Source organism: Schistocerca gregaria, chromosome X (assembly GCF_023897955.1).
Source record: "Schistocerca gregaria isolate iqSchGreg1 chromosome X, iqSchGreg1.2, whole genome shotgun sequence".
In the NCBI taxonomy this organism is placed as follows: Eukaryota; Metazoa; Arthropoda; class Insecta; order Orthoptera; family Acrididae; genus Schistocerca; species Schistocerca gregaria.
Window position 1 is genome coordinate 805,047,002 of NC_064931.1, and position 16,646 is coordinate 805,063,647.

At 41.6% G+C, this 16,646-nt stretch overlaps 1 protein-coding gene across 1 annotated transcript in view; it reads right to left on the reverse strand.

The window, feature by feature from the left end:
- LOC126298331 (dynein axonemal heavy chain 7-like) overlaps nucleotides 1–16,646 on the reverse strand; it is a 1,150,327-nt gene that overhangs the window by 633,786 nt on the left and 499,895 nt on the right. Inside the window, exon 28 of the mRNA XM_049989626.1 lies at nucleotides 14,348–14,514. Coding sequence (XP_049845583.1) covers nucleotides 14,348–14,514 — 167 coding nt within the window. The remainder of the gene's footprint in view (nucleotides 1–14,347; nucleotides 14,515–16,646) is intronic.

Sequence of the window (16,646 nt, forward strand, 5' to 3'; positions counted from 1 at the left end):
AATTGTAAGCTACTCCCCTTACTCCATAATGGTCCAACTTCTGCAGTAATACACTCCTGGAAATTGAAATAAGAACACCGTGAAATCATTGACCCAGGAAGGGGAAACTTTATTGACACATTCCTGGGATCAGATACATCACATGATCACACTGACAGAACCACAGGCACATAGACACAGGCAACAGAGCATGCACAATGTCGGCACTAGTACCTTTCGCAGCAATGCAGGCTGCTATTCTCCCATGGAGACGATCGTAGAGATGCTGGATGTAGTCCTTGGAACGGCTTGCCATGCCATTTCCACCTGGAGCCTCAGCTGGACCAGCGTTCGTGCTGGACGTGCAGACCGTGTGAGACGTCGCTTCTTCCAGTCCCAAACATGCTCAATGAGGGACAGATCCGGAGATCTTGCTGGCCAGGGTAGTTGACTTACACCTACTAGAGCACGTTTGGTGGCACGGTATACAGCGGACGTGCATTGTCCTGTTGGAACAGCAAGTTCCCTTGCCGGTCTAGGAATGGTAGAACGATGGGTTCGATGACGGTTTGGATGTACCGTGTACTATTCAGTGTCCTCTCGACGATCACCAGAGGTGTACGGCCAGTGTAGGAGATCGCTCCCCACACCATGACGCCAGGTGTTGGCCCTGTGTGCCTCGGTCGTATGCAGTCCTGATTGTGGCGCTCACCTGCACGGCGCAAAACACGCATACGACCATCATTGGCACCAAGGCAGAAGCGACTCTCATCGCTGAAGACGACACGTCTCCATTCGTCCCTCCATTCACGCCTGTCGCGACACCACTGGAGGCGGGCTGCACGATGTTGGGGCGTGAGCGGAAGACGGCCTAACGGTGTGTGGGACCGTAGCCCAGCTTCATGGAGACGGTTGCGAATGGTCCTCGCCGATACCCCAGGAGCAACAGTGTCCCTAATTTGTTGGGAAGTGGCGGTGCGGTCCCCTACGGCACTGCGTAGGATCCTACGGTCTTGGACTGCATCCATGCGTCGCTGCGGTCCGGTCCCAGGTCGACGGGCACGTGCACCTTCTGCCGACCACTGGCGACAACATCGATGTACTGTGGAGACCTCACGCCCCACATGTTGAGCAATTCGGCGGTACGTCCACCCGGCCTCCCGCATACCCACTAAACGCCCTCGCTCAAAGTCCATCAACTGAACATACGGTTCACGTCCACGCTGTCGCGGCATGCTACCAGTGTAAAGACTGCGATGGAGCTCCGTATGCCGCGGCAAACTGGCTGACACTGACGGCGGCGGTGCACAAATGCTGCGCAGCTAGCGCCATTCGACGGCCGACACCGTGGTTCCTGGTGTGTCCGCTGTGCCGTGCGTGTGATCATTGCTTGTACAGCCCTCTCGCAGTGTCCGGAGCAAGTATGGTGGGTCTGACACACCGGTGTCAATGTGTTCTTTTTTCCATTTCCAGGAGTGTATTTTGTGGCCAAACACAGTCAAAAGCCTTCGTTAAATCAAAGAAAACACCTAGCGTTCCCAATCTTTTATTTAATCCGTCCAAACCTCACAGAGAAAACAGAATATAGCATTTTCAGTTGTTAAACCATTTCTAAAACCAAACTGTACATTTGACAGCAAATTATGTGAATTTAAATGATCCAGTAACCTTGTATATACAACCTTCTCGATAACTTTAGCAAACACCGATGGCATAGAAATAGGTCTAACATTGTCAACATCATCCCTTTCTCCCTTTTAAAAAGTGGCTTCACTACTGAGTACTTTAATCGTAAAGGAAAAGTTACATATATGGCTAAGTACTGGGCTAACATACACAGAACAATACTTCAGTATTCTGCTAGATACCCCGTCATATCCATGAGAGTTTTTTTGTCTTTAGTGATTTAATTACTAACTCAAACTCCCTCTTGTCAGTATCATGGAGGAGCATTGCAGGTAACAGTCTCGGAACACTTTTTTCTAAGAGCGCTATATGATTCCCTGTTGGGACTAGGTTTCTATTTAGTTCACCTGCTACATTCAGAAAGTGTTTATTAAATACTGTACATATATGCGACTTATCAGTAACACGGACATTCACACTATGCACTGATTCTATATGCTCGACGTGTCTCTGCAGACCAGCCACTTCCTTTACGACTGACCATATGGTTTTAATTTTATCCTGAGACTTAGCTATTCTATCTGCATACGACATACTTTTTGCCTTCCTAATAACATTTTTAAGCACCTTACAATACTGCTTGTAATGGGCTGCTGCATTTAGATTTTGCCTGTTTCTAAGGTTTTGATATAATTGCCACTTTGTTCTACAAGATATTCTTATCCCTCTAGTCAGCCACCCAGGCTGCCTGTTTGTGCTAGTACCCTGTTTTGAACGTTCTAAAGGAAGCAACTTTCAAAGAGCACGAGAAAAGTTTTGAGAAAAGCGTTATATTTGTCATCTACTGTATCAGCGCTATAAACATCTTGCCACTCTTGTTCCTTGATAAGGTTTACAAAGGTCTCTACAGCAACTGGATCCGCTTTCCTAAACATTTGATATCTATATTTAGCATGTGTTGCAGCACAAAAGTCTTTTAGAGTTAAAATGTGTGCATCATGATCTGAAAGGCCATTCACCTTTTTGCTAACAGAATGTTCTTCTAGTAACGAGGAATGAACAAAAATATTGTCTATGGTTGGTCTACTGTTCCCTGGCACTCTCGTTGGGAAGAATACGGTTTGCATAAGATTATATGATTAAGGAGGTCTACCAGCATCCTTTTCCTTGCACAATCACTTAGACAATTAATGTTGAAGTCACCACATATAACTAACTTTTTGTATTTCCTGTAAAGTGAACCAAGAACCTCCTCTAGCTTTAGCAAAAATGTTGTGAAATCGGAATCTGGGGATCTATAAATAACAACAGTGAGAAGTTTAGCTCCATTAAATTTAACCACAACTGCACAACATTCAAACACATTATCAGTGCAGTACTTTGTAACATGAATTGACTCAAATGGAATGCCGTTTTTCACATACATGGCTACTCCTCCACACCGCAAAGAGCTCCTAGAAAAGCTGCCAGCCAACCTGTATCCTGGTAAAGGAGGCCTCTGAATTATCTCCTTATTTAAGAAGTGTTCAGATATACCAATAATTTCAGACTCAACATCTATAAGCAGTTCACTAACTTTATCTCTAATACCTTATATATTTTGATGAAATATACTAATTCCCTCATTACTCGGATACCTAAGCTTTGTCAAAAGTGGTTCCTTTGTTAGAGAGACTTCCCTTAAGCAGGAATACCTATCAGCTGACTTCAATCTAAAAAAGAGTGCAGCTCTAACATCCACTACTGCAGGAATTTTCCCATGAGTGATCCAACCACCCCGCACCTATGCTGTCACTTATAAGCTTTGCCAACCTCCCCTTCCCATACCTGTTGAGGTGCAGGCCATGTCTAGTGAACCCCGTCCTGCTGATAGACTCCACCGACACCACTAAAATGTGACCCGTGCTTTCTGTCATCAGCGCACCCCCAAGTCTCATGTTATTACGCCTGACGGCTGTATTAAGATGAGGCCGATCGTGACGCTGTCTGCAGTATTTCTTCCTTAAATCCGCCCCTTGCCGTCGCTCCCGTCACCAGCCCCTTTGCGTTCCTTCCCTTCACCGCTTCTCCTGTACCATTGTACCAAGACACTGTACCTCTGTATATACGTGTGTCTACGTCAGCTGAAGAAGGTAATAAAATTGGAAACTAAAGTAGCATATTTTTAAGGTGTTATTTGTGCCGCTATTGGCCTTCACTATATAGATTTGGGTATGTTCCATTGTTTTTATCCAACCTAAGATTTCTAATACTGTATGAAATAATTCTGTTTCAGATGACAGTAGTAAATATTTGTTAACTACCACGCTTCCCATGGGTTGGTGTATTTCCAGCCTCTCTCAAAATTTTGTAAATAGGCTTACATATTGTATAGGAAATACAGAATAATGAATATGTTTACTATCAAAGCTAGTAGCAATACTTGTTCTGGAGGAAACTTAGCACGAATATCTTTCAAGTACAAACTTTCCAATTTGTGATTTTTCATTTTGGTGGTCAAGTAAAATACTGGAGCTCGGATTTTGACCCACACTACTATTTTGCAAATGCTTCAGAATTTCTTAATTGGTTATAAATACCTGTAATTAATTAATATGAATTGCTTAGAACTATGTGACAAATAAAGCTTCACACGCAATTATTTTTTACTGTGCGTGCTTTTACTCAAGGCAGAAATAATCTTCGTTTTCTCAGCATTTAACTTATGCTGTTATTGGGCTATAATTCATTTCTTACCGCAAATAATCATTTGAAATGGTACACAGTTTTTCTAATACACAGCTTGAATAAAAAAAGTGAAGCACCAAGGAGACATTCTCGGATGTTGGTGTAACTTAGCACACCTACACACCGTCGGCAGGTATGTAAATGATAAGTGCTGAAATACTCTGTGACAGGTAGAATGGCTGGCTACCATAACGGATTAGTTTTGTTCGTGTTTAGTGTTGTTAAGAGGCCTGATAAGGTAAATGAAGAGCCTTCAAGGCCACTTTAGATTTTTTTTTTTTTTTTTGCAGGAGAGGCAGAAAACTGAAAACCATATTAACAAAATACCCGAGCTAGTGAAATTTTTGGTCTGCTCACTTTTATCTCAAACAAAAGATTTTCATAGCGAAAAAGTGGCAAAAATCAATAGTTAAACGGTAAAAATGGGTTAAAAGCTGTACTTGGCCGGCTTTGATACTAACTACTGGATCTGTTCGCTATTGAAACTAAACCAAAGTGTATCCACGTACTTCTTAGATGGGTTTTTAGTGCAATTTCTTAAAAAATAGTTAATAATCAGTTCCTTATGCTCGTTTGTTTTATGAATAACCCTATTATCAGTTAATATAAAGTAAACATACAACATAGAAAGAGTGGAAGTGTTTGAACGAAACAAAAGAATATTGAACTGCCAAACCGAAACATTTACCAACAGAGTCATCCAAATAAAAGGAAGTTGTATTAACATGAATTTTTAACGCTAGTTGCTCTTGACTAAAGAAGAGAAATGCTTAACATGTTTCAAACATTTGCTAAGTAACAATAGAGAACGAATTACATGGGCTGAGCATTAAATCTTCATCTTCTTCCGTATTCTCACATTCCCAGTATTCTTTTTCATCCGCCACACCACAAATTTCTTTTTCAGTGATGTGATAACATTGCAGTCTCTCAGTTTCATGCCATTTTTCACCAAAATGTCTCTAGTAATATTTTGTACATCTGCAGTCTGTGTGGGGTTCGCAGCGCACCCTAGAGGTATTAGCGAAGGACTCATCGGACCAAGGGATTTGCCTTTCTTTGTAACAGCGAAAAACCTGCCAACGTCTGTATTATTAGCTCTCTGTCTGTCTCTGTCTGTCTCTCTCTCTTATTTTGCTAACTTTTTTTGGATGGGTGCTGCATACTGAGTCCCGTGTTATGATTGGCTACAGATGGAGTCGGCCACTTTTGAAACAACAGTGAACTGAGCTTTCCTCAGTTTAAAACAACTATTTAAATCATTTTGTCGCTTTTTTACACTAGGCGAGGGTGCCATCCGATTCAGAGCGGAAAATACTGTAAGAAAACGTCGATAACAGAAAATGGAAAAAAAATAGACTGGGCTCTTAAAATAAGGGGAGTGAACCAAGTCATGTGTTGACTGGTAAAATGGAAATGTCGTGCGACTAGGGCCTCCCGTGGGGTAGACCGTTCGCCAGGTGCAAGTCTTTCGATTTGACGCCACTTCGGCGACTTGCGAGCCGATGGGGATGAAATGAGAATGATTAGGACAACACAACACCCAGTCCCTGAGCGGAGAAAATCTCCGACCCAGCCGGGAATCGAACCCGGGCCCTTAGGATTGACATTCTGTCACGCTGACCACTCAGCTACCGGACTGTGAAGGACACGTAGGTTCCGCGCACTCTTCTGAGGAAGCGTTATCAGTACCTGATCGAGTGTGAAAGGGGGTCTCAATTTGGCCGGCTGGGTGAATCGTGCATTATTGATTTGTGGCGCATTTGGATGTGACGCTCGCCCAATACTGAACGGTATGGGAACTTAACGACAGGCATACTCGTCGTTTAGATCAGATATTCAGATACTTTGTCTAACGATAAGAAAAAAACTTAGAATTTTATTCAAAAAATGATGGGATCTGTTATCAACCTATACCCAATGAATTAACGTCATGCTTTATTGCGCGGCCCCCAGGAACCAGTTCTAATTTATTGATGCATTCTGAAACACCAGTACCCTGCAGCCAAGGTAATCTTCTTCGCCCTTTTTTTATCGAAATTTGGTCTGTTCGACAGATACCAGGATTCCTGGGAGAAGCTATTATGATCCTTCTTCGGAGCGAGGGAAAAGATGGTCGGCAGCCATGTAGTTATCCCAGTGTAAACCATACATGCATGCAGCGCAGCATTAATAGTTATTTAATTTGGATCTCAGAAACAAGAAATCTTATCAGTGTGATTTGAAGAAAAATACGATGCTCGAGACAGTAAGTCAGCACTGGCGTATAAGATTTATTTTTGTATAAGTAGTGCTTTGCGATGGTCGTTATTAACAAATGGTTCCAATGGCTCTGAGCACTATGGGACTTCACTTCTGGAGTCATCAATCCCGTAGAACTTAGAACTACTTAAACCTAGCTAACCTAAAGACATCACACACATCCATGCCCGACGCAGGATTCGAACCAGCGACCGTAGCGGTCGCACGGTTCCAGACTGTAACGCCTAGAACCGCTAGGCCACTACGGCCGGCCAGTTATTAACATACAGAAGACATATGGCTGTGGTGGTACGTTCCAGTGGGACCAAACTGCTGAAGTCATCGGTCCCTAGGTTTACACACTACTTAATCTAACTAAAATTTACGCTAAAGACAACTTACGCTAAAGACAACACACACACCCATGCTCGAGGGAGGACTCTAACCTCCGACAGGGGCAGCCGCGCGAACCGTGGCAAGGCGCGGCTAGACACATGGCCCTGGCAGACGATATTAATAGGCAGACGATGCCCTTGACTATAATGAAGTAGACCTACAGAAAAAAGCTGCAGAAGTATGTACCTATGTCGATCTTGATAAAATTTCAAAGCTGTTCAGAGACTTGATTTAAATGTACAGAAATGTAAAATTCTGCGCTTCACAAAACGCAGAAAAATTACCTCCTGTGACCACAATATCAGTTAATCATGGTTGGAATCAGTCAACTCATGCAAATACCTGGGTGTAACAGCTTGTAAGAAGCATGCTTGTTTCTATGGGAATGATCATGCCTCACACCAGCGATGTAATCCAGTAATCCAGGACAGAAAGATGGTCAGCATCGATCGCAATGTCATCTGTCTTTTTTATTGCACTGCAGATCTAAATTTCAATTGACAATGCATTATAATTACTCATATAGACTGAACGGAATTATAACGACACACCCAATTTAACTCAGCGTTGTACAAGCGTTGGTCGAATTAATACCTGAGTTGTATTGGAATGTGTCATTATAATTACGTTCAATCTACATGGCTACTTATAAGACAGTGATGATAGTTCCACTGTCAGTTGAAATCTACACTGAAGTGACAAAGAAAATGGTATAAGCACGAGTATTGAAATACAGAGATACGTCAACAGGCAGCGATGGGATACAGCATCTCCGACGTAGTGATGAAGTGGGAATTTTCCCGTGTGACCATTTCACGAGTATACCGTGTATATTAGAAATTCAGTAAAACATCAAATACCCGACATCGCTGCGGCCAAAAAAAGATCCTGCGACAACGTGATCAACGACGACTGAAGAGAATCGTTCAATGTGACAGAAGTACTACGCTTCCGTAGATTGCTCCAGATTTCAATGCTGGGCCATCAACAAGTGTCATCGTGAGAATTAGTCAACGAAACATCATAATATGGGCTGGCCCACTCGTGTACCCTTGATGACTGCACGACACAAAGCTTTACGCCTCGTCTGGGCCCGTCAACACCAATATTGGACTGTTGACATGTTGCCTGGTCGGACGAGTCTCTTTTCAAATTGTATCGAGCGGATGGACGTGTACAGATATGGAGACAACCTCATGAATCCATGGACCCTGCATGTCAGCAGGAGACTGTTCAAGCTGGTGAAGGCTCTGTAATGGTGTGGGGCGTCTGCATTTGGAGTGATATGGGACCCCTGATACGTCTAGATACGACTCTGACAGGTGACACGTACGTTTGCATACTGTCTGATCACCTGATCCATTCATGTCTTTTGTGCATTCGGACGGACTTGGGCAATTCCAGCAACACAATGTGACACTCCACACACCCAGAATTGCTACAGAGTGGCTCCAGGAACAAGCTTCTGAGTTTAAACACTTCCATTGGTCGCCGAACCCCCCAGACATCAACATTATTGAGCATATATGGGATACCTTGCAACGTGCTTTTCAGAAAAAATCTCCACCCTTCCTACGCTTTGGTTTTGTGGACAGCCCTGTAGGATTCATGGTGTCAAATCCCTCCAGGACTACTTTAGACATTAGTCCAGTCCATGCCACCCCGTGTTGCGGCACTTCTGCGTGCTCGCGGGGGCCCTACAAGGTATTAGGTAGGTGTACCAGTTTCTTTGGCTCTTCAGTGTAGACCTGCAGTGCAATAAAAATGAGAGATGACATTACGACCTATACTGACTTTCTTTCTGTCCTGAACTGGTAGGGATATGAAGTGGAATGATCACATACGCTTAGTCGTAGATAAAGCAGGTGACAGATTTCGGTTCATTGGCAGAATGTAAGGAAAATACAGTCAGTCTCTAGTGGAAACTTACTAGTCTTATTAATATTGCGCAAGTGTGTGGGACCCATACGAAACAGGAATGACAGAGGATACTGAATATATTCCAATACGGGCAAAACCATGTTCCCATGTCATGGAGATATTGAAAAATCTGAATTGGCAGACGTTTGAAGAAAGACGCACATTATCCCACGAAGTATTAGGTGAAAAATCTAGAAACATAATTCAGCCTATACTTTACTTTCGTCGAGACTCGGAAGACGAGATTTGGCTAACATATTGGACACAAAAGCATTTAAGCTGTCATAGTTCCCACGCTCGCCATACAGTTCAATGTGGTTTGCACAACACCGGTATGTGTGTAGATGGAGATGATACTAAATGGAGATACCACGTTGTGCTTCAACTGACGTCATGAGAGTTTCTGTCTTAGCATCCCAAACTTACTGTGATCTCTTGTTGCAAAGACCAAATCAGACTTAGAGTTTAAGTACACTATCGTACAAAATTTCTAAAGTCAGTTGCAATCACCAACCAGAAAACAAACCCAAGGTACCTAAAACTGTCAGAATAGGCACTGAAATTGGTGATCATACTGTCTTTACAGTGATGGTGGTAACAAACCTCAAAAGCTATTATAGGGATACAGCTTGTAAGCAGCTGTTCACATGAGAAATATTTAGTTTATCAAAACGGTCAGTTCACTCTTATCATAGCTTCCTTGCAGTATTACTGATTTGCGCAACAGTATAAAAATGCCACCAATGAAATAAGTGAAGCACCATGAAGAGGAGGAGGAAACGAAATGAAACTTCACGGACTGAGGGGGTATGTGATGTTGTTGGACTGATTACAAAATCAAGGCAGATTAATAGCAGCTGCTGTGCTACCTAAAGTTTTTATAGGTATAGGAAAGAATATTTTAATGATGGGGCTATATTACATTAAATTTATTCACGATGTCATCGCATGGCATGCATGTCTTGTGCCCTATTGTCTTCGGAATATAATCACAATTTTTCGCTACCAGGTGGGTGGACACTCGCATAATACATACATTATTCTGTTGCCAGATTAGTAGGATCTGTCTCATGAGCAACCACGCCATATGTTCTTCGATTTATTTCACCACCATACGTCAGTGCTGTGTACCAAATTTATGGCATTTGTAACATTTCATTGTATTTATTATAAAGTCTTAATCATTCCTAGCACGAATCGACAGATTGTGGCAATATTACAATTCTGGAATGCATAGAATTAGCATCATGCATACATTTAAATAGAAAAACATTATGAATGCACTACACGCAGGAAGCGGCTACTAAGATAGTGGAGTATGTGTGGCATGCACATGGGGCTTTTTTAGGTTAGAGAAACCCTCCCTTGGGATCGAAGACAATTTGCCTTATAAATTTACCACAATGTCCTTAGAGAACTTTCCTCGTCGCATATCAGAGATAGGAAAGGTTAATATGATTTTAGTAAACTGCAGGAGCATCCAAGGAAAGGTACCACAATTAGTATCGCTTACTGAACGTTATAATGCACATATTGTTTTAGGAACAGATTGTTGGTTGAAACCGGACGTTAAAGTCAACGAAATCCTAAGTTCAGATTACAATATTTATCGTAAGGATAGGTTAGTCACCAATGGTGGCGGCGCGTTTATTGCAGTAAAGAATTCAACAAAATGTAGCGAGGCTACCACGGATTCCGATTATGAATTAATCTGGATAAAGTTAAGTATCAAAGATCGGTCAAAAATGTTAATCGGATGCTTTTATAGACCGCCTGGTTCAGGGGCTCTAGTGATGAAGCGTTTCAGACAGAAGGTGCAGAATATCGTCAATAATTTCCCTGATCATGCCGTTGAAATAGGGATTGATTTCAACTTACAGGTATAGATTGGGAGTGTCATGCTATCAAAACGGGTGCCAGAGACAGGGATTCGTGTGACATTGTTCTGGATGTCTTTTCCGAAAATTACTTTGAGCAGATAGAGAACCTGCTTGTGTGGGTAACGCCTTAGACTTCCTGGCAACAAACACCTGAACTTCTCGAATCACTTAACGTAGAGGAAGGTATTAGTGATCATAAGGCTATGATAGCCTCTTGATAACGAGTTTTACAAAAAAATATTAAGGAATGAGGAAGATATTTTTGCTTAGTAGTAGTGACAGGGTACAAATTTCAGAGTATCTGAGCAGTCAGCATAAAATATTCGGTGATGAAAACGAAGATCTGCAGAACAAATGGAAAAAAAAATTCGAAGCATCGTGCACTACGCCCTAGACAAACACGTTCGGAGAAAGGTCTTAAGGGATGGGAAAGACCGACCATGATTTAATAGCCGTGTTAGAAAACTGCTACGTAAAAAAGAGAACTTCATCTCAGATTCAAGAGAAATAAAAACGTAGCTGATAAATAGAAGCTGAACGAAGCGAACAAGAGCGTAAGGAGTTCAATGAGAGAAGCGTTCAATGACTTTGAAAGTAAAACTTTGTCAACCGATGTGAGTAGAAACCCCAAGAGAGTTTGGTCGTACGTAGAATCAGTAAGTGGGGGAATATCATCTATTTATCGACTCAGTGATCATATTGGCACCGAAACGGAAGATAACAGAGGGAAGGACGAAATACTGAATTCGTCTTCCGACATTGTTTCACCCCGGAAGATCGTGTAACATGGATCCTTCTTTCAATCATCGTACCAACGTCGAAATGGCAAATATAATCGACAGTGGAATAGAAAAAACAACTACAATCGTTGAGTAGTGGAAAGGCGTCAGGATCGGATGAGATACCTATAAGACAACGGGTCTCAGGTTGATGCCGTATTCCTTTACTTCAGCAAGGCACTTGACACCGTCCCACGCTACCGTTGAGTGAAAACTGTTTACTGAAAAAAATACAAGCTGGGAAAGTATCGGAGTAGGTTTGCTACTGGATTCAAGACTTCCTTACAGATAGACCTCAACATGTCTCTTTTAATGGAACAAAATCGACAGATGCAAAGGTAATTTACGGAGCACCCCAATAAAGTGTGATAGGACCGTTACTATTTTCAATATATATAAATGATCTAGTAGAAAGCGTCAGATGCTCTTTAAAGCAGTTCGCAGATGATGCGTTTGTCACAAGATACCAACGATTTGTAGAATGACCACCAGAGAACTGATAAATGTTTCAGGCTCTGGCAGTTGACCCTGAGCGTAAATAAATGTAATATGTTGCGCTTGCATAGGAAAGGAAATCCACTAGTGTGCAGCTACACTACTGATGGCAAGGCGCTGGAAGCAGCATCCACCGTAAAATATCTAGGAGTAACTATCCAGAGCGACCTTAGTGGGAAAAACAGATGCCACAATCATATTCACAGGAAGAATCCTAAGGAAATGTAACTCATCCATGAAGGAAGTGGCCCTTGTTCGACCGATTCTTGAGTATTGTCAATCTCTCTGGGATCCCTACCAGGTAGAACTGATAGAAGACATAGAGAAAATCCAATGAAGAGTGGCGTGTTTCGTCACGGGACGTTACGGAGAAGCTCAACAAACTCCATTTGGCAGACGTTACAAGAGAGGCGTTGTGCGTCATGGAGAGATTTACTACTGAAATTTCGAGAGAGCACTTTCCAGGAAATGTCTGACAGTATGTTAATTCCCCCTACATTCCTCTCACGTAGTGACCACCAAGGACCATTTGATGGCTTGTCTAGTATGATTTAGATGTAGATATATGAAAGCAAGGAAAGTTAACATCTACTTTATAAGTAAAAAAAACATTTAATACTCTACATAGTTAAAAGTGGTTGGCACTCTGTGATGTAATTATCACAGTAGACTTGTTAATTGCATGAAGATATTGAATATATTTTGTTTTGCCACCTCTTAACAACGGTTATACAACAGAGACCTTACAGCACAGACTTTACATAAAAATGATCACAAAATGATATCCAGTGGTTAAAATGGTATTGACCAGGGCTTTTGTACGCTTATTCTCGTTCTTCATGATAGTAGTTTCAAACTTTATATTGCCAAGTTTGTGAATAATTTTAGAAAATGAGTTAATTAACCTACAATATTTCTTATTTTATATTTTGGAAGGGGTAGAATGTACAACGTTACTAACAAATTTTGTCAAATGTCGTAAAGTTTATGATGTGCTAATAGGTTTAATGTGAGACTACAGTGTTTTCAAATCATTAGCATGACTAAAATTGGGTAAAACTAAGGAACAGGAAGCTTGGTTACAAAACTGTTATGCGTTGATATGACTTGTAACCATTAAATTGTGATTTTCCATGTTTCATTTCCGTCTGGCGAAGCATATAGGATAACGTACACAGTGTGAAGAAAAAGATACATATTAGTATCATATCTAATGTTATCAAATTAGTTACATGTATTAATTTTATGTGTAAATAAAGAGGTAAAAGTTGCACCTTACATTAAGAGTAATAGAACTAGCCACAACGTAATAGCCCAGTCTTTTGAAGCTATACATTGTAATTCTATACATTCCACACATCAATTCTGTGACATTATTGTCAAAACATTCACTAACTGAATGATGGAGGTGCTCATATTCATAGCGGCTCTGCGTGCCTCTTTGCATGAGTGATGATGTTGATCAGTTACACCAATATGAAATATTTTCGAGAATTTTTAATTTTGAGGAGATCGTTCATGTCGTTTGTAAGTAGTAGTTTCTACTAGGTAGATCCCATTATGGAGTTGCTTCACTGATTTCAGTGCCCCCCCCCCCCCCCCCAATTTTTTTTTTAGATAAGCCGGTATCTTTATCAAAGGTGCCATCACACCTTCAAACTGTTATGAACACAGTTTTAGAATGTGTCGTGTTATTAATTTCAATTTTTCTACATAGCCAATGTCTCATCACAAGAGCTACCCTTAATGAGCTGGGTTTTAGTTTTATCCAATAGCTGTCGCAAACTCCTGTGAATGTTTGAGGTTTAATCCATGGGTTTCATTTGCATGCTTTGCCAAGCTAGAGAAATAAACACATCTACAGGCAGACGTCTATACATCTATATAAGTTCCATACAACTTGTCTGAGGCAGATGTACCACAAATTGTCACCTACAACTGTTATGCCTCAACAGCCGTCCACAATATCAGTACATAGCTCACCTTAAAATTAATCTTGGTATCTGAGAGAATAACCCAAAATCCTCATTTTACTGTGAGGTCCAATTTTCCACCAGCTCCCTGAATGCTGATTACTGAAGTACGTCCAGAGTCTAAAATTATAGAGGCCTGGTCAGCCCCAGCTCAAGAATCCTGGGTTCGTTATATTTTTTCCCAGTCGAGACTGGTTGAATTCCCTGAGGTTGTTCCCATTAGGCACTAACCACGGGAACAAGTCGCTTAGAGAATGCTGTGAATGTGCGGATCATTATTCTCAAAATATTAATGAAAAATTTGTTCCAGTGATTGTATTGTCTTACTTACCAATGGCCCTGATCAAAATATTGCCTCAGGAGTTCTATTGGAGTTGGTGCTCCATGCTGCGCCTTTAATGGCATGTTCAAATTATCAATCAGTGTTACACAAAGTTTGCCTTTCTGGGGACCATATAGTCCATTCTTCCCTTTATTTAATTTAGAAAGGATCTGCTCCTGAAAAAAGGGCAGATTAAAAACATTTATTGTTTCTTTATTGCATTTAGCAGATGATGCATACACAAACAACAAAATTGCACTTCTGCCTTCACTCTGTTATACACCTACCTGTAAGGAATTTCAGCCAAAATGGGTATACATTATGAGTTAATATCATGTATTATTCTGGAGGCGAAACATCATATGAACAGGTGCTCCACCATTAATATTGCATGGGATATAGCTATTTGCAATTTATTATGTACAAAAAATTAACAGATCAAATTACGAAGTGAAAACTCAGTGTAGCAACCAGTGAAACTTGATTCTTATTGTGATATCACCAATCAGAATAATCTGGAAGACGTTCTCAAAGAAGTCAATGCTCTTTTCGTTATTGTATTAGAAGAAATGGTGAATTATACAATCATACAAAGATAAAGTCTAAAAAGTTATACAGTCAAACGTTTAGTTTCTAATATGCAACATAATCATAAATTATATACTTTTTACACATCTCAAACCTCCTACTTTTTATGGGCCCAGTGGGCTATTTCCCTGTATGTCCGCCTCGACAGCGGAGTGGTCAGCGCGAAGGAGTGACATGCTAAGGAGCCCATGTTTAATAGCCACCTGGGACGGCGATTTTTCTACGCTCAGCAACAAGGTGTTGTGTTGTTATCATGATCTCATCCCCACTGGCGCGCAAGTCGCCGACATGGCGTCAGCTAAAAAGACCTGCACAAGGCGACCGGTCTGCCCGACGGGAGGCCCTAGTCACACGAGATTATTATTTTTATTTCGTGGCATACCAGCAAGAGGTGCATCATTAGTCAGTAGTGATAAATCGATGTTATGTTCCGTTTCGAATTGTTACCATAGGAATTTTACTGCATCACGTCTAATTCAGTTGCTCAAGCACAAGTGGATGAGTTAAACATTTGAAAGACGGTGTACTAAAATATGAAAAAAGGCAAAATAGGAACAGTGATCGGTCCAAGTGTAACAAATGCAATATAAAGAAATATGGAGTAGCATCGGCGTCGTGGTTGAGTAATGACTGGTTGACTGGTAAGTAGGCCAGCCGTATTCGATGCTCCTTAAAGCCATTTTTTTTCTTTCCTTTTCTTCTACAGTTCGATGTATTCAAATTTGTGCCTGTGTCGAAGTGTAACGTGCGTTACACATAGTTCACACCTGTTTATTTGTTGTTTTCATTTCTACGAGACATCTATGCGCTATCTCACCCACTCTCTCTATTCATCACACTTACTTTCGACGGTAACGTATTATTACCACATGACTCGTGTTCTACAACCAATGTATAGTATGAAAACTGCCAAGACTACAGAAACAGAACAAGTATTTCAATGACAGGGCGAACAGTTCATAATCTTGTGAAAAATAAACAAAAATAAATGGCACGAGGGAGTTTCACTCCAACACCGCGAACACTTAACCACGACGCCGTCAGACTTCCAGTGTCCTCGATATTGCACTAGTTAGTCTTGGACCGTTCACTGTTTCTATTTTGCTTTTTTTTCAGTCCAGTACACCTTCTTCCTGTTTTCATGCTTGATCTTTGTTCAGTTTTTGACGGGCTATCCACTGAGCTATCTCACAACTTAATCTGAGGCGGGTGCGATGCGGGGTTTCCCTTGTGACGAAAACTGAGTTCAACGGTTCCACCACCGAGGGCGCTGCTCGCAGGTAGTATGGTCAGTTTGTCAACTTGATTTTGACGCATGCGTGGTATACTCACTATGTAATGTATATTGCCGTACGGAGGACGTTTTGGTCAGTCTTCGATGGCTCACCTGACGATGACTGACAGGTGCTCGAATGAAATACACCATGTGATCAAAAATGTCCCGATACCTGGCTGAAAATGACTTACAAGCTCGTGGCGTCCTTCATCGGCAGTGCTGGAATTTAATATGGACTCTTAGCCTTGATGACAGCTTCCGCTCTCACAAGCATACATTCAATCATATGCTGGAAGGATCCTTGTGGAATAGCAGTCGATTCTTCACGGATTGCTGCACTGAGGAGATGTATCGATGTCGGTCAGTGAGGACTGGCACGAAGTCGGCGTTCCATCCCAGCGGTGTTCGATAGGATTCAGGTCAGTACTCCGCAGGCCAGTTCAT